The sequence below is a fragment of the Aquarana catesbeiana genome, linkage group LG01, assembly GCF_042186555.1.
Source record: "Aquarana catesbeiana isolate 2022-GZ linkage group LG01, ASM4218655v1, whole genome shotgun sequence".
In the NCBI taxonomy this organism is placed as follows: Eukaryota; Metazoa; Chordata; class Amphibia; order Anura; family Ranidae; genus Aquarana; species Aquarana catesbeiana.
Window position 1 is genome coordinate 75,472,855 of NC_133324.1, and position 19,058 is coordinate 75,491,912.

Sequence of the window (19,058 nt, forward strand, 5' to 3'; positions counted from 1 at the left end):
CTGTTGAGCTGATTTTACTCACACTGCGCAAACACTGGTGATGAAGATTTGCTGAAAGGTGTGAGAATTAACACACTGTAATGGGAAAGAGGAAGATTTATTACTGGAAACAAACAGCAATGAGATTTGATTGACAAGAACTTTAGGTGATATTTGCATACATGACTCAGACAGAGTGTTGGTGGATACCAGGTCAATGGCTGGGTGAGGTCAGGAAGGTACTTGTGGAGGAGGTGCCAGTCTGATAAATTCTGACAACAGACATCCCTCCTTCACTTATAAATGCTGCTGGTAGAGGAGGAGGTAGAAAAGTTGCACAGGATCCAGGGAGGAAGAAGGCTGCCCACACTCCCAGTCTAACCTCCCATAGACCACTGACAACGCCTGTTCACATCTTCAGCACCATAGACAGCTCAGCTCTCATCTTCAGCACCATAGACAGCTCAGCTCTCATCTTCAGCACCATAGACAGCTCAGCTCTCATCTTCAGCACCATAGACAGCACCTAGTACCAGCCCTCCTGTTCAGCACCTTGGACAGCTCCCACCCATAGAGTTCCATGATGGAAAGCGTTCTGGTCTTCTGGAGATATCGCACCCTATTCTCTCTCATCCTCTGCACTCTCATCCTCTTCAAGGTCCATTCAGAGGCTGCTCCTTCCCAACAGCACCCTGACCCAGCCACTCTCTCCAAAATGTCCCCCAGGGGTAGCCACTGGGCTGTAGGTAAGTGCAATTTCTTCTATTTTAATAGCTCCCTGGTGAAGGTATTTGGGGCTGTCTTTAAAGGTTTTCATTTATCCAGATCATGTATATCTAATAGTGGTAAGTCACATTCAACTGGACTTGTTCAGTGCTGATTACAGAACAAGTTCAGTTGAGTGTGACTAACTACTACTAGACAGCTGTGTCATTGGCTGCCTTTTTTAGCCTTAAGCTGGCCATACACTGTACAATCTGATTGTACAATCTCCGTAGCATCTCCTTGAGGGCTCGTTTGCATAAGCAACAGCTCTTGCCACCCCTCTGAAAAAGGGATCCACAATGGATTGCTTTTCAGAGGGTGGCTGACAGGCAGCTGGGAAATTATGTGTTTTAACCCATAAAAGCTAGCACCACCACACTCCAACCATGTTCATTGCACACAGTTGTAGTACAGACCTATTCACTTCAATGGGTCATATTCAGCAGCATTATTGTCCACTAAATATTACAGGGGTATACTTTTTGCAACCTCTTTCAGCTGCTGTGTTGATTTGAAAGGGAGTGGTCGGTGGGGAGAAAAAACGTGGCTCAACTGCCCACTTTTACTGACCCACAGTCATAAATGTGAACAAGCCCTAAGAGTTACCAAAACTATACTATATAAAGAAAAGCATGAACAACCAATTCAATTAGTATCAAATCAGGAAGGCCGTTGCACTACATAATTGATGGTAGGTCTAAAGATTTTACATTTAGATTGTAAGCCTTAGTGCCTACCTTTCCCAGATTTTCAGGGACAGCCCAGGGTTTTGCCATAGTCCCTGGAAATGGAAAGCAAAGCAGGCAAAATGTACTAGACCTATTGAGATTGATCGCCATAATTGTGAATCAATCCATTTTGTTTGAAATTGATGAATGACAGTAGGGTATGGGGTAGATTTACTAAAACTGGTGCAGCTGTGCATGGTAGCCAATCATTTATTTACTTACTTATATAGCACCGTCAATTTACGCAGCGCTTTACATATACATGTACATTCACAGCAGTCCCTACCCTCAAGGAGCTTACACTCTAAGGTCCCTAACTCACATTCATATACTAGGGACAATTTTAGACAGGATCAAATTAACCTACCAGCATGTCTTTGGAGTGTGGGAGGAAACTGGAGTACCCGGAGGAAACCCACGCAGGCACAGGGAGAACATGTGGTTGGGATTCGAACCAGTGGGTACCAGTCGCTTGCTAGGTGAGAGTGCTACCCACTACACCACTGTGCCGCCCAATCAGCTTTTAACTTCAGCTTGTTTAGTTAAGCTATGGCAATGAAACCTAGAAGCTGATTGGTTGGAGTTGCACCAGATTTTGCACTCTTCAGTTTTAGTAAATAAACCCCAATGCATCTTATTGATATTTTATTAATGTGATTCTGTAAAGAATCATTTGATCAGATTGTTACATACATGGCCACCATAAAGCAAATTATAAAGAGACTGTACAATCAGGTTGTACAGTGTATGGCCATCCTTAGACCACATTGAAAATGACATTCTTAGACCGTCTCCTGTGTTCCTGCCTATTACTTTAAACCGTTGAAAGCTATGTAGTACACATTTATTATGCAGAATCGCAGCCGTATAATAAGCTCAATTTTAGAATTAGATATATTGCTCACATTGTGGCTATGTAAAATTATGATTAAGTTCCAGCTGGAGAAGACACAGTTCCATGAGGATTTTTATTTATTTATGTTGCTCCTATTTTTAGCATGCCTAATTGACTATTATGTCTGTCAGTTGTTTAGCTGGTGACCTTGCTGTGTAGAGTGGCTTCCTACTCTGCATCTTTACACTGGAGGTCATTCTATACTCTGCAGCAGGATCCTGGGATCTGTTGTCCAAAGTCTATCAGCATTATTGACCCAGCACTTGTGGTGGCATGTGTGCCCACCATAACACTGCTACACCAGCATGCTTCAAGGTGTGCCAAGCTGATCTTTTATCATTGAAAGCAAACATTTGCCTGTCATAGGACCACAAATCCCAGCATGCCGTTTTCATTGCACTGTACCAATAAATTCCAGATTAAAGATGATTCAATAATGATAATGTACACAGCACAGCAGCCATTCAATTTAAGTGTATTCCCAGTCAGTCAGTAGAGAGGTCGTTTCTGATTGGTTAGTATGAAGTAGAGTTTTTTTTTTTTTTTTTTGTATTAGGGTAAGTACAAAGCACATACTATTGGGTTATTTTTTTATTATTAATTAAATCGGACTAAATAGAAAACAGGATACTGCACTGCTCTAAAACGTGCACTGCCATGTAAAAAATGTCGTTTATGACAAATAATATTGTTCATTATGTATATAAGTTATGTTCAAATAAAATTAGATATGAATAACAAACGATTACCCTGACACTCATCATACAATATTTCTATCGCACAGGACTGTACTAATCTTTAGCTAGATTTGCACTAAAACATTTTTTTTTTTTGCAAAATTAGAATCTTCTGTAAGGGCAATTCTACCCAAAACTAATATTTATTGTTTGGTTGGGTGGCCATAGGGTTTTTTTTAAATTACCTAAAGCCTCGGATGACACGGTTTCCCCACAATGATGTCTTCCAGCTTCCACAATGCCAAAAATAATATTGGGCTCCGAAACTATTTGCTTACATTCTGGGACATTCACTATGGAGAGGACAATACCATCATTTAGCCTTGTATTGGCCGCATTCGCCTGTAAATCCATGGAAGGATATAAGTAAGCATGTGATTTGTGAGATATTTTGGGGTGGGATTCATTCTTCTTCTTCATAATAATAATAATAATAATAATAATAATAATAATAATAATAATAATAATTATTATTATTATTATTATTATTATTATTATTATTAGCATTTTTATTGTTATTATTTTTATTATCATTATTATAAGTATTATTTATATGAATATATATTATATAATATTTATATTATTTAAATATATATATATATATATATATATATATATATATATATATATATATATATATATATATATACCTTTAAAAACATATTATTTTGTAAGTCAGAGGAAGTGTTAGACCTTTCAGGAAAGGAAGGTAAGGCTGGAATCCAACTAACCAGCAAGTAATGAAATAAGTGCCCTATTCACACTCTGTGCAGAATCTGTAGCGCTCCATAACTAATATGCCTGCCCTGTCAATACTAATAATATACATTTATTATTTATGTATTATATTTATTAATATATCGATTGTGAATACCACTTGCTAAATTCTTACTTTACAATAATTTAACAGCACTGGCATATTTTTTTTTCATTGGCACCCGATACCCTGAGAGGAATAAGATCACTATTAACTAAAATCACTATTAAAAAAATTAAAAAAGATCACTATGAATACAGTGATAATTTTATTGCATTGCGAGGCGAGTCCTGTACAGATTTGTGACATAGGTATAATTGAAACGAAACTTCCAAATGAAACGGAATTCAGCTGGCAGAATGAGGCAAAGGCAAACAGATCAGGGCATAAGCAATGACACGAAAGGATGATAAATAATATATTATGCTCAGCAATACAGACTGTGGAAGACTGACTTTCCTAGCCCCTTCCTGGGATTGTGCAGATCTGCTCTGCAGTATATTATATACTATATTATCGCTGCCTTTACTATAGATTGTATAGGAGGGAATACGATGACATTGAAGGTTCTTATGAAGCAATTGCATATTGCGTTCAGATTTTTTTTTAACTGCAATACAAACATTCCTGTTTCAGGCGTACATGTATACCTGGAGATTCCCAATCAGGCTGTTCTGTAATGTAGCAAAAAGTTCGTAAAGCTTATTAACGGGTTCCCTTCATTATTACGGTTGACATTCCGGTTATTGCTGGTTACCTTGCAGTTGTTGTATTGATATATTGCAAGGATAGCTGAGCTCTGATTTCTACTGGATACTTAGTAATACACCGAATAATATAGAAGAAAACTGAGTTTTAATGCTTCTCGTATATTTTCCATTGTTACATAACACTTCACACACTGATATAAAGTAACATAAAATAAAAACAAATATTACAAATAGTAATAATTAGTCTAGTAAATATTGGGTGAAAAATTGAAGCATGGTGAGGTCAGTACTTCCTTACCTGTACCCCTACTACAGAGGGGCTTCTAAAGTCCTCATAAGCTTAGCAAGTTAATGCAAAAAAAAAAAGGTTAAACAAACAAAAAAACCCCACAAAAAACAGGAAAAACCCACAATACAGAAGGAAAAACAATACCAGAAATGTCGGCATAGATATCTCAGTTTTCAGCATCGACTTTGGAATTCTCTCATGTGAAAGTAAATAGTTTGAATTCACCCTAACATATTTGAAATATAAATAAAACAAAAAAAATCATCGAAAAAGATGTATATATTCTAAGGGGTAGATTTACTTAAACTGGTTCACTGATGCAGCAGTGCATAGTAACCAATCAGCTTGTAACTTCAGCTTGTTCAATTAAGCTTTGACAATAAAACCTGGAAGCTGATTGGTTATTATTCACAGCTGCACCACATTCTTGTGTGCACCAATTTTAGTAAATCTCCCCCACATTGATAAAACAAAACACGATCATGTTTTTAATGTCAGATGTAAGCCAAAAGCTACATTTGGGCATTATTGCATCTCATTTTATGACTTTTAAAACATATATTAAAATAGCTACTGTGGGTACTGGTACTTTGAAATTAACACAATATCTAATAAAACTGTCCCATAACATAAGGGCTAATATGTAATAGTATATAAACAAATTCAGGATATGTAGCAACTTATATACAATAATTGCACTTGAGTGGATATAGATGTGGTGTTTGTATTTCAAGTGGCTCTGTAGAAATCATATAGGTTAATGGAAGCTTATTTGGGATTTTTTAACACAAAATCAGCTGTGTGCAAAATCATTATGTCCCCTACATTAAGGCCTGGTTCACACTGATGCGTTGTGAATTTAGCGCGATTTTGACCCTATTGCGTTGCAAATCTTGTTGCGAATTCATTACGTGTTTGTTGCGAATTTACTGCGATTCTACTGGAATGAGTTGTCATTTTGGGAGGTGACTGCGATTTCTGTCTGGTCAATGGAACCCAAACTTCCTGTTCTCTTCCTGTTTTTTGTGGAGTGTGTGGAGAGTATGGAGGAGGAGCTGGAGGTGACGAATTCGCACACATGTGAACCATCAATGCAATTCAAGAACGATTTACATTGATGTCTATGGAGACTAAATTCGCAACACAATGCAGTAAACTCGCACAAGACCCTTTTTTTATCGCATCGCATTCGTTGAGGAATCGCAATGCATGTATGTGAACGACCGTCATTGAAAACAATGACTTTAGGGATGACATGCAAATTTAAAGTGTTTTTGACGCATCGCATTCGTTATGAACTCGCATCAGTGTGAACCGGGCCTCAGTTACTTCGGCTGGGTGTTTTTACCAGACTATTTTAAACAAGTAGGATTCTGTTTTCAGTTTTAAAATCAGCATTTACCTTTACTTTTAAAAGTAGAATGTTAGAAGAAAGGAGACTCTGGAAAAAAAATATATGTGTATGTTTACTTAGTTCATAGTATTTATATTTTAAGCAATACCCATGATGGCAACATATAATGGAATTAATATGATAAGGTTTACCATCTCACTGGCCATGAATCAATGTGGGTTGATTTATTAAAGGCAACTAAACTGTAAGTAATAAGTAAGTAATATACAAATAATTATTATATATTATTTTTAAGGTAATTTACTATATTTTCAAAAATCTGTACTCAAGCAGGTGGCTTAACGGACAAATTACTGAAGTTTGAAGTTATAACTTCCAACCAGTAATTTCACGGTAAATAGATAAATAATAAATTATTATCTTATAACTGATAGCATATAAATGATTGATTTAGGTTGATTATAACAATACCTTTTCAACAGCAGAAGATTCTTATTCTCCCTCTTAACTGTATGAGAAAAACATGGGATTGTGGGTAAACATGGGTCATACACATAAACCCATGTTTTTTTCTTGTAGTTAAGAGGGCTGGAATGGAAGGGAACATTTGTCTTTTAGACACATGCCCCTTCTATGACACTGCAGTGAGAGGCGTGCCTCCACTGCAGCATTTTTATTCTACAGCTGAGGCCAGTGGTACTTTACCATTGGTCCAAGACTCCAAGCTGTCCATTGAGCTCAGTTCCTCTGACAAGAAGTGAGGAGAGGCACTGTGAGCTCCTCCACTCAGTCTGCTGCAAACAGTGTGCCAGCTTGTATTTAAACTGCCCACTTTTTTTTTAGCTTCTGACAGGCTGCACTAGGAACCACGTATCTCCAGAACCGTAGATGATAGGAGCCCCAAATTTTGACCAGTGGTGTGGTAGGACTTCAGCTATGTCTCTGTGATCCAAGGTCACCGAGCTACATACCTCGAACTTTGATCTTTTTTTTTGTTTTTCGTTTTTATGTTGATGGCACCTGCCTCCCCTGACTGCATGTCCCTGCAACACATAGATAGTTGCACCCAATATACCAAGACATTGCACTAAGCAAAGTCTTCTGAAATGTGCAGAAACTAGATAGCGCAATGAGCTTTCAGTTTTGTCCCAATTCCACCTATAAGCGACAGTCAGCACTTAGGCTGGCCATACATTATACAATTTTCTTATTCAATTTCCTTTAGATTTACCTTCAACTATGTAGTGCAAGGGCCTGTCTGATTGCATATCAATTTAAAGTATACAGGTTTGACCTCATATTATATGGTTTTGGTAAATCTAAAGGAAAGTTTATTGTAAATGTTAAATGTATGGCCAGCCTTAAATGAATGACCTAATGAATTGTTACATCTCTTGGAGACTCCTATGGCAAGGTACCATAATAATGTATTTATTCTGCATTATAGGGAAGCTTTCTAAGATGCAATCATTTGGTTGTGTAATGGTGCAGAAGTTGGGTTTAACTTCGGGTGGGGAAACTCCCAGAAAGACATTAGAAGCATTACATTTCACCTTTCTAGCAATCACGCCAAACTGAAATCTCCAATTGGAATAGAGCTGAACTACAGTTGAATGAAATATTTTATATTACCTAACATATAAATTCAGGGTGTTATCATCAAATGTTTACAGTTTTATTTTTCTTATATGGCATCTTTTTTCTTCCCCAGGGCACTTAATGGGCAAAAAGAGTATAGAGGAATATCCATATCTGTATGATGGAGGGGAGAGGGCTTCAGCAACTGGGTACTTGGAAGGGGATAAGCCAATGAATGGAGCTCAGTGGAAAGAAGCACTCATAACTTTATTAAGAATGATAGAGTCAAGTGACAACAGAATTTCCCAGCCAATGAGAGATGTGAACCCTTATAACAAGAAGAGCTATGATTCCGAAGACAACGTTAACTACAAAGAGGTGAATGTTTCTATGTATATATGACTTATAGAGTAGAGCTATAGGCAACATTTTTTTTTTCATTTTGGATAGAGTAAGGGAGGGTTATAACTAGGGTTGTCCCAAAACCGATACTAGTATCGGTATTGGGACCGATACGGAGCATTTGTGTGAGTACTTGTACTCACACAGATGCTCCCAATGCCTGTTCTGATACCTGGGAGAGGAGGGCGGAGTCAGAGGCTGCATGCAACCGGAAGTCAGCAGGCAGAGAGGGCGGGCAGAGTCAGCACAGTCAGCGGTTGAACATTTCGATGCCCATCTTGGTACACCCTACACTCGGCTGCAATAAGCCAGCAGCGGACATCTTGTGACACCCAGCTCATATAGTGTAACAAGATGTCCGGTGCTGCTTACTGTGGCTGAGTGCAAGGTGTACCAAGATGCATAGCATTGCAAAATAAATCCTTTCCTCTCATGTAATTTATTGCTGCATTTCAGTGCCTGCCCATTAGTGCCCATAAGTGCCACCTATCAGTGCCATCTGTCAGTGCCTGTCAGTGCTATCTATCAGTGCCCATAAGTGCCGCCTATCAGTGCCATCTATCAGTGCCAGCCACCTGTCAGTTCCATCTATTAGCGCCCATAAGTGCCACCTATCAGTGCCATCCACCTGTCAGTGCCCATAAGTGCTACCTATCAGTGCCAGCCATCAGTGCCAGCCACCTGTCAGTGCCATCTATCAGTGCCACATATAATTGCCCATCAGTCAGTGCCATCTATCAGTGCCCATCAGTCAGTGCCAGCCATCAGTCAGTGCCACCTATCAGTGCCCATCAGTCTAACTGTCACATGACATTAAAAAAAAGGTAATCGGTATCGGCGAGTACTTGAAAAAGTACTTTCGGTACTTGTGCTCGGTCTTAAAAAAGTGGTATCGGTACAACCCTAGTTATAACCCCTGTCAGATTTTTTTATTTTGCCATCTGTGTCTCATTGCAGAGATTTTCTTTCACTTCCTGTCCCATAGCCAAACAGGTAGTGAGTGTAAAACCCTGCAAATTAAGGGAATTCCTTGTGGACCCCAGGTCTCCAGGACTAGTATCCCCATTGGAAGATTTCCCCTCTATTACTTTTCTGGGGACAACCCAACATTTTAGGTTTTCTTTTACATTCACTTTCAATGATAATGACAAACAAGACAAATAGAGAGGGTGAATCTCCCTAATAATGGCACAGACAATAATAAAAACCTAATAGTTGTTGTAATCCCTCTCCACTCTACCTAAAACTATAAAAAAGTTTTGCTTTTAGTTATACTTTAAAGCAGGGGTAGGCAACCTTAAAGAGGTGGAGATCTAGCTGAACAACATGGGAGAAGTCAAAGAACACCGGGCACAGTGTCGCCTCCTCACACCTGATGTAAACCTCTAATTGTCATGCTATCGTGTCACAATCATATGCATTGCACGGCAATCATGGTTTTAAATCAGGCGGTGAGGAGGCAACATATCGCCTCCTCACCACCTGTCAAACACACTCGGATCCCTTTTCAGAGGAGCAGCAGTGCCTGCTGCACTTGTTAATGAGCCCTTAGTTGCATTCTGCAGCGGAACCCTTAGGGCTCATTCACACATAAATTTGGGGGGTGGTAAATCCCTGCAGTTGAGTGTACCTTCCTAATCCCTACCCCCTTTAGCTGCTGAGGCAGCAGCCAAAGGTGCACAGATGCCCCCTTTGGTGGGTGAAACCGCCTGAAAATCGCCATTTAAGTAAATGGGGCCACTCTGCAAGTGCCCCACAACTGCATGATTCTGCGGGGTCCAAGGGGTGAAAGCAGGTGGTGAGAAAGCAACACAACGCTGCCTGCTTTAACTCCTTCTTTGCTGTACTGTACAAGGTTGCAGAGCATTTGCAGAGTTGCCTACTTTTGCAGAGTTGTTTTGCAGAGTTGTTTACTTAAATGAACCCTTACCGTTCTGAGCCCCCTATAAGGCTGCTTTCATACTGATGTGCTGCGGTTTACCTGCACCAGGTGCAGTGCAGTGCATTTGCGACTTTCCTGGGTTAGCTGCGCTTTAAAATAGACTTATGCATTCAGGCATTTGGTGTGCTTTCATAAAGTGCACCACACCTGCAGGATATAATAGAAGTCTATGGCTAAGCACAACAAACCCACAGGAAAGCTGCAAGTACACTGCACCTGCGGTGTGGGTAAACCGCAGCACATCAGTGTGAAAGCAGCCCTATACTATTATGCCCGGTGTATTGCTTCATACTGACCGGAAGATCTGTTCTTTCCTGCTTATGGCACCACTCTGGAGACCTGATAAGCGGTGGAGTGCAGTTGGTATCACTCCCCATGGGACAGAAGTCAACACTACAAAGGAGACATTGCCTTAGTGGTTCTTGCTCTCTACTACAACTCCAACTTTACAAGTACAGTGGTACCTTGGATTACGAGCATAATTAGTTCCAGAAGAATGCTTGTAATCCAAAGCACTTGTATATCAAAGCGAGTTTCCCATAGAAGTCAATGAAAACTCCGATAATTCGTTCCACAGTGACCTCTATTGTATGCAGTACCGCATGTGGCCAGAGGTGGGGGAAGCGCCAGATACACTTGGAAACACTCAGAAACCGCTCGGAGCTGCTTGGATGAACTCGGAAACACTCAGAGAGGCTCAGAAACACTTGGGAACGGAGTGTTTCCGCGTGTTTCTGATTGTTTCCGAGTGGCTCTGAGTGCATCCGAGCTACTTCGAGTGTCACCTGTGCCCCCGCACCTCTGGCCAAATGTGGTACTGCACACCGCAGAGGCTTGAATTGAATCAATCCTGCTCAATTTGCAAAACAACACCGCAAACCGAGTCAGGATTTAAAAAAAAAAGATGTTTTATCTTCGACTCTTACTCTGGTGACAGTTCGAAAATGTTGGATTTCCCACTTTTCTAATCTGTCCAGGTAATAGTGGCCACCAAACACAAGATTTGCCATTACATTAACTTTAACTTTACAGTCTATGTATCAGCAGAAAAAAAACTGTGTTCGTTCATTTCAAAGACCCTAAAAGTACAGAAAAATACCTGTTGATTTGCCAGAAATTTAATTTCTTACTGTAAGCTGAAAACACAGCATTTTACAAAACTACTCAATTCATCCCAGTGACATCTATCTCCAAAGTATTGGTACTGAGTTGTAGTTCCCAAGATAAGAAGTAGAAGGGTTTAACAAACTCTTTGAGATAATATAGGAAGTCTGCAGAGGACAGGAGACAACTCCAGTTGCGGCTGGTGCTCAAAATTTTTGGGGGAGCGCAAACAAACTGAAAAATTGTGAAAAAAACCCCATCAATTACAGCCTCACTGTACCATCAATCGCAGCCACTGTGCCCATCAATTGCTGCCACTGTACCATCAAACGCAGCCACTGTGCCATTAAACGCAGCCACTGTACCATCAAACACAGCCACTGTGGCATTAAATGCAGCTACTGTGCCCATCAATTGCCACCATCAAACGCAGCTACTGTGCCATATCAAACGCTCCCACTGTGCCATCAAATGCTGCCACTGTGCAATCAAATGCTGCCACTGTGCCCCATCAAATACAGCTACTGTGCCCATCTTATGCAGCCACTGTGACCATCTTATGCAGCCACTGAGCCCCATCAAATGCAGCCACTGTGCAGCATCGAATGCAGGCACTGTGACATCATATGAAACCACTGTGCCCATCAAATGCAGCCTCACTGTGCCCGCCAAAGGCTCCCACTGTGCTCCACCAAATGCAGCCTCACTGTGCTCATCAAATGCTCCCACTGTGCCCCATCAAACACAGCCACTGTGCCATATCAAATGCTGCCAGTGTGCCCCCCGCCCACTATCTGTACTTACCCTGTCTCGTTGGTGGTGGGACAGCTCTTTGATGTCTTCTCCCGTCCTCTCTTCCCGTCCTCTGCTATGCCTGATAGGCGTCCAATCACAGCGCCTGTCGTTTCAGCCAATCAGGTGATGGGTAACAGAGCCGAGCACCTGATTGGCGGAGAGATGGTTTAGTGTTAGAAAAGCGAAGATTCATTGAATATTCATATTCATGGTGCTCGCGGGTCACCTTTTTTGAAGCCTATTAGAACCTATGGCTCTAATCAGGAGCTTAAAATAAAAAACCTGCCACTGTAATTCAGGCGCCCGGTATTTTATGTGATAGACCAACACAAAGTGACACATACATTATCTCACAAAAGTGAGTACACCCCTCACATTTTTGTAAATATTTTATTCTATCTTTTCATGTGACAACACTGAAGAAATTACACTTTGTTACAATGTAAAGTAGTGAGTGTACAGCTTGTATAACAGTGTAAATTTGCTGTCCCCTCAAAATAACTCAACACACAGCCATTAATATCTAAACCGCTGGCAACAAAAGTGAGTACATCCCTAAGTGAAAATGTCCAAATTGGGCACAAAGTGTCAATATTTTGTGTGGGCACCATTATTTTCCAGCACTGCCCTAACCCTCTTGGGCATGGCGTTCACCAGAGCTTCACAGATTGGCACTGGAGTCCTCTTCCATTCCTCCATGACAACATCACAGAGCTGGTGGATGTTAGAGACCTTGCGCTCCTCCACCTTCCGTTTGAGGATGCCCCACAGATGCTCGATAGGGTTTAGGTCTGGAGACATGCTTGGCCAGTCCATCACCTTTACCCTCAGCTTCTTTAGCAAGGCAGTGGTCATCTTGGAGGTGTGTTTGGGGTTGTTATCAAGTTAGAATACTGCCCTGCGGCTCAGTCTCCGAAGGGAGGGGATCATATTCTGCTGCAGTATGTCACAGTACATGTTGGCATTCATGGTTCCCTCATTGAACTGTAGCTCCCCAGTGCTGGCAGCACTCATGCAGCCCCAGACCATGACACTCCCACCACCATTCTTGACTGTAGGCAAGACACTTTTGTCTTTGTACTCCTCACCTGGTTGCTGCCACAGACGCTTGACACCATCTGAACCAAATAAGTTTATCTTGGTCTCATCAGACCACAGGAGATGGTTCCAGTAATCCGTGTCCTTGGTCTGCTTGTCTTCAGCAAACTGTTTATGGGCTTTGTTGTGCATCATCTTTAGAAGAGGTTTCCTTCTGGGATGACAGCCATGCAGATCAATTTGATGCAGTGTGCGACATGTGGTCTGAGCACTGACAGGCTGACCCCCACCACTTCAACCTCTGCAGCAATGCTGGCAACACTCATACGTCTATTTCCCAAAACAGCCTCTGGATATGACGCTGAGCATGTGCACTCAAGTTTTTTGGTTGACAATGGCGAGGTCTGTTCTGAGTGGAACATTTCCTGTTAAACCGCTGTATGGTCTTGGCCACTGTGCTGCAGCTCAGTTTCAGGGTCTTGGCAATCTTCTTATAGCCTAGGCCATCTTTATGTAGAGCAACAATTCTTTTTTTCAGATCCTCAGAGAGTTCTTTGCCATGAGGTGCCATATTGAACTTCCAGTGACCAGTATGAGAGAGTGAGAGCAATAACACCAAACTTAACACACCTGCTCCCAATTCACACCTGAGATCTTGTAACACTTGAGTCACATGACACCGGGGAGGGAAAATGGCTAATTTGGCCCAATTTGGACATTTAGGGGTGTACTCACTTTTGTTGCCGGCGGTTTAGACATTAATGGCTGTGTGTTGAGTTATTTTGAGGGGACAGCAAATTTACACTGTTATACAAGCTGTACACTCACTACTTTACATTGTAGTAAAGTGTCATTTTTTCAGTGTTGTCACATGAAAAGATAGAATATAATATTTTCAAAAATGTGAGGGGTGTACTCACTTTTGTGAGATACTGTAATTGTGAAGTGGAAGGAGAATGATAAATGGTTTTCCAAATATTTTAAAAATAAATATCTGAAAAATGTGGTGTGCATTAGTTTTCAGCCCCATTACTCTGATACCCCTAAATAAAACCTAGTGGAGCCAATTGCCTTCAGAAGTCACCTAATTAGTAAATAATTAGAGTCCACCTGTGTGTAATTTAATCTCAGTATAAATACAGCTGTTCTGTGAAGCCCTCAGAAGTGTTTTACAGAACCTTAATGAACAAACAGCACCATGAAGGCCAAGGAACACACCAGACAGGTCAGGGATAAAGTTGTGGAGAAGTTTAAAGCAGCGTTAGGTTATAAAAAACTATACCAAGCTTTGAACATCTCATGGAGCACTGTTTAATACATCATCCAAAAATGGAAAGAGTATGGCACAAATGCAAACCTACCAAGACATGGCTGTCCACCAAAACTGACAGGCCAAGGAGAGTATTAATCAGAGAAGCAGCCAAGAGGCCCATGATAAATCTGGAGGAGCTGCAGAGATCCACAGCTCAGGTGGGAGAATCTGTCCACAGGACAGCTATTAGTCGTGCACTCCACAAATCTGGCCTTTGTGGAAAAGTGGCAAGAAGAAAGCCATTGTTGAAAGAAAGCCAAAAGAAGTCCCGTTTTCAATTTGCAAAAAGCCATGTGGGGTACACAACAAACATGTGGAAGAAAGTACTCTTGTCAGATGAGACCAAAATTTTACTTTTTGGCCTAAAAGCAAAACTCTATGTGTGGCGGAAAACTAACACTGCATATCACCCTGAACACACCATCCCCACTGTGAAAAACGGTGGTGGCAGCATCATGTTGTGGGGATGCTTTTCTTCAGCAGGGACAGAGAAGCTGGTCAGAGTTAATGGGAAGATGAATGGAGCCAAATACAGGGCAATCTTAGAAGAAAACCTGTTGAGTCTGCAAAAGACTTGAGACTGGGGTGGAGGTTCACCTTCCAGCAGGACAATGACCCTAAACATACAGCCAGAGCTACAATGGAATGGTTTAGATCAAAGCATATTCATGTGTTAGAATGGCCCAGTCAAAGTCCAGACCTAAATCCAATTGAAAATCTGTGGCAAGACTGGAAAGTTGCTGTTCACAGATGCTCTCCATCCAATCTGACAGAGCTTGGGCTATTTTGCAAAGAAGAATTGGCAAAAATGTCACTCTCTAGATGTGCAAAGCTGGTAGAGACATCCCCAAAAAGACTTGGAGCTGTAATTGCAGTGAAAGGTGGTTCTACAAGGCAAAAAGACAAAAAACCCCAACAGAGCATGCTCCAATTTGCTACAGCAGGGGAAAAAAATTCTACAAAGTATTGACTCAGGGGGGCTGAATACAAATGCACGCCACCCTTTTCACATATTTATTTGTAAAATAAATTGAAAACCATTTATCATTTACCTTCCACTTCACAATTATGTGCCACTTTGTGTTGGTCTATCAAATCCCAATAAAATACATTTACGCTTTTGGTTGTAACATGACAAAATTTCAAGGGGTGTGAATACTTTTTTAAGGCACTGTATATGTATGAGTGTGCGTTAGGTAACTTAGTTTGTAAGCTCCTTGAGGAACTGATGTAGAGGTATAATAAATATGTAAAACACTGTGTAAATAGCAAGTGTTATATAAGTACTGTACCTGTAATTAATAAATACATTCTGGATCAATCTTTTTATTAAGATTTCAGGTAGCAAAAAAATCATAATAAAGTAACAAAATCAAATACAAAATGGAACTGTCATCATAGTCAATATATAAGAAAACGGCGACAATAACATAAATGAAGGATGAGGGGTTCAGCTAAGAACCCATGGAAAGACTGTAAGTAGGTATGAGGAACTGTGCCAAAGTAGTCAGCCATGAAGGGTCCCATGTAGTACTACATGTTTGGCTATATTCTAAGAGAAGGCCATACAATAGATGGGTCTTATTTCAGGCCAATATTGTAGGCCTGGCAGAGGGGTCAAGCAGGAACACACCGCCCACCCTACCACCTTGGCAGGTGATAACTATAGGAAATGTCCAACTCCAAACATTTTAGTAGGCAAGGGTAAGAACCTAGATCAGGTGTTAACTCTGTCTGTTTCCCTATTAGTAGGATTTTCCCTGAATTCCTGTTCTGTTTGACACCCATCACCTCAACAGAAAGTGAGGGACCATCTTCCCGTTGGGAAAACAGAAATAAAAACCTGGCAGAGGTTCTAACTTTTCACCACCCTCCACACATAGCAATGAAAAATGTTTTTCTTGCTTTTGAGCTTTTGCCAAATGGTCTCCTACACAATGGTCAGCTTTGGACATATGCCAAATAAAAAAAAAAGAAGTCCAAGGAAAAACATTGGTAAACGTATTTAGGCCATTTATGTTCCATGCAAAATGATAGTAACAATAAGAATGGAAATAGGTTCTAGTTGGATTATAGAGATTACATGTCATTATCAACTGTGTCATTTGCCAGAATAGTATTTTAGTTTGTCTTGTGATATGGTCTGGTGTATCTTGTGAATGTGATAGTTGGATAATTTTGATTCATACCAGCAGCTTGTTTTTGCCTTTAGAACTAAACATTTGTTTCTGTATATCTAGATGCTGGATTACGTGTACCAAATGATGAAGGACAATGCACAAAGCTGAGATTGATGGCACAGTTTATATCATGGAGAAGCTTCTATTCCACAAGCATTTGATTGTCCCGGATAAATAAGATTTTATTTATGTAAACAATATTTTATGTAAATTATGTAAGTTCCCTTGTTACAATCTTTCCAACCTCCATAGTTCCAAAGTACGGACTTACTGGCCTGTTCTGTAAATAATGGTCGAGGAGGGTCTTCCGACTACATAATTATATTTTAACACCTCTCTGGCAATTTCATTCCTTTTAGTTTGTAGACACAAAATATTTTGACATTCACAATAAAAATACAAATAAAAATATTGTGGAGCCTAATTACTTGTTCTGACTAATCACAACATTTTGAAAGAAACTATTATGTGGTGTAGCCATTATCAACCAGGGTTCTAAGGAAACCTAGGGTTCCTCCAGAGGTTGCTAGTGGTTCCTTGAGCTGTGGCTGTTGACCTCCCATCTGATGGTACCTGAATAGTTCAGAAGCCATCGGCACTTTTCATAGCCAGTATATGGATACACTAATTATCTTTTTAACTGTCAGTAAGGGGGGCATTCCGATCAATACTGTAAGGGAGACATTGTTTCTACTGACCTCCAATATAAGGGGCATTCATCCCACTGACCTGCAATGAAGTGACTCTAGCGGGTGTTCTCTGTGATATAAAAATTATTTCAAGGGTTCTTCTGGGGCATAAAAGGTGGAGAAAGGCTGGTGTAGTGTATAGCTGAAAATTTGTTTCTTATACTTCTCTGCCTGGGGAGTAATTAGAGTTGAGCAAACTTTGAAATAAATCTGTTTGCAAACTATGGACATTCAAGAATTTCCATATTTTTAAAGCAGAACTAAAGTCAAAAAATAACACAAAAAAGGAAATAGACTTTTTTTGGCAATAGAGACATGAAGATTGTGAAGTTTTACGCTTATGCCTTATATGCAGCATCTGCAAGATGCTTAGAACCAAGCCAGCTGCCTGGACAACAGGAGTAGCATTATCGGTGGCTTCCCAAAAGCAGACCCATAAGAGGTTGGACCAGGAAGAAAACTGGAGCTGGGCCACCAGCTGTACAGAAAGTAATTGAATCATAACGTACAAGTCAAGGCAGTGCATACTTGCACATTCTGGCAATAGCACTTCCACCCCATAAAATTCTGCTTTAACAAGCAGTAAATGAGCTTTAAAACAAGCCCTTAACCAGCTCTGCTGTGATAGGCAATGTGGAGCAATTCATTCTCTCTTTCACAGTAGAAGCAATGGAACTGTTCAAGTAATTTAGCAACACATTAAAAAAAAAACAGTGCAGTGCCCACCTCTCATGTGTAAAGAAAAATATATATGTATAAGAAAAAATATATAAAAAATATTTATATACTTAAAACAATATACGCATGACCATCAGATAAAAAACACACACCATATTATGTGAAAAAATGCATATAAATCATAAAAAATCATAAACATGAGTCCATGAAAAAAAAAAGTCCATAAAAATCCAATACAGTCGTTCTTCGTAACTGTGCAATACCATCCACCAGAACAGATCCTGGCTTAGCAAAAAAACACACACCGCAGTGCCCTTCACCCCACCTATGGGTGTCAGCTCACCTGCTTGAATAGACCTCACCAGTAAGAAGCGGTCAATAGCGCTTTTGCAGTAGCACTGCTTCCACTGGCTAGATACTCAAAGTCCACAGCTCCCAGCGAGATGTCAATCATATAAAACATAAGAGGAAAGACCTATAGTGTAGATCGCTCATATAATAATTTATTCCAAAGTAAAATACACTCACATTTAAGAGGTCAAAAAAGAGCATGTCTCAAATAACTTCCTGCATTCACAAGCTCCACCTAGCTCCTCCCATCACTGCCTACCTCACACGTTGTGCCCAATGGGCTTTCTCAAAGGTATAGGCTGGTAACAATTTTGGTAGTAATTTAGCAACTCAGGCACCTTCTACCAGCAGTAACTTTATAGATTTCTAGCCTCCTAATCCCTAATAAAACTTCAGAGAAGGAGCTGAGGGAGAGGTAGCAGGGTTAGCTAAACTGCTGAGAGAGCCCACTTGAAAGACTTCAGTGCTTATGCTGTGAGGATGAGTTGCTCCAGACTGCCTGCAGCTACAAGTCAATAAGAGGTTATTTTAAAGTTTGTTTACTTGTTAAGTATATGAGAAAAACTTGAATGTCCATAGCCTGGCTATATGTTCTCTTCAAAAGGGTCAACTGATATTTTACTGGAATTTCTCTGTATTTTAAACTAAGGATAATGTAACAGGGGAAGCTAGACCACAGAAAGGTGGATGGGGACACCCAAAACTCCCAGGTGGACATGAACAGATTCAGGGGGAGCTTGCTGTTGGAGCATCCAAGACATATGTGAAAGCAAGA

General features: G+C 40.4%; 1 protein-coding gene across 1 annotated transcript; it reads left to right on the forward strand.

Annotated features, from left to right (window-relative positions):
- Positions 1 to 260: 260 nt before the first annotated feature.
- On the forward strand, positions 261 to 16,989 carry GRP (gastrin releasing peptide). The gene is made up of 3 exons (XM_073627929.1): positions 261 to 725; positions 7,926 to 8,170; positions 16,626 to 16,989. The coding sequence occupies exons 1-3, from the start codon at positions 560 to 562 to the stop codon at positions 16,671 to 16,673; spliced, it is 459 nt and encodes a 152-aa protein (XP_073484030.1). The 5' UTR covers positions 261 to 559; the 3' UTR covers positions 16,674 to 16,989.
- Positions 16,990 to 19,058: the final 2,069 nt, after the last annotated feature.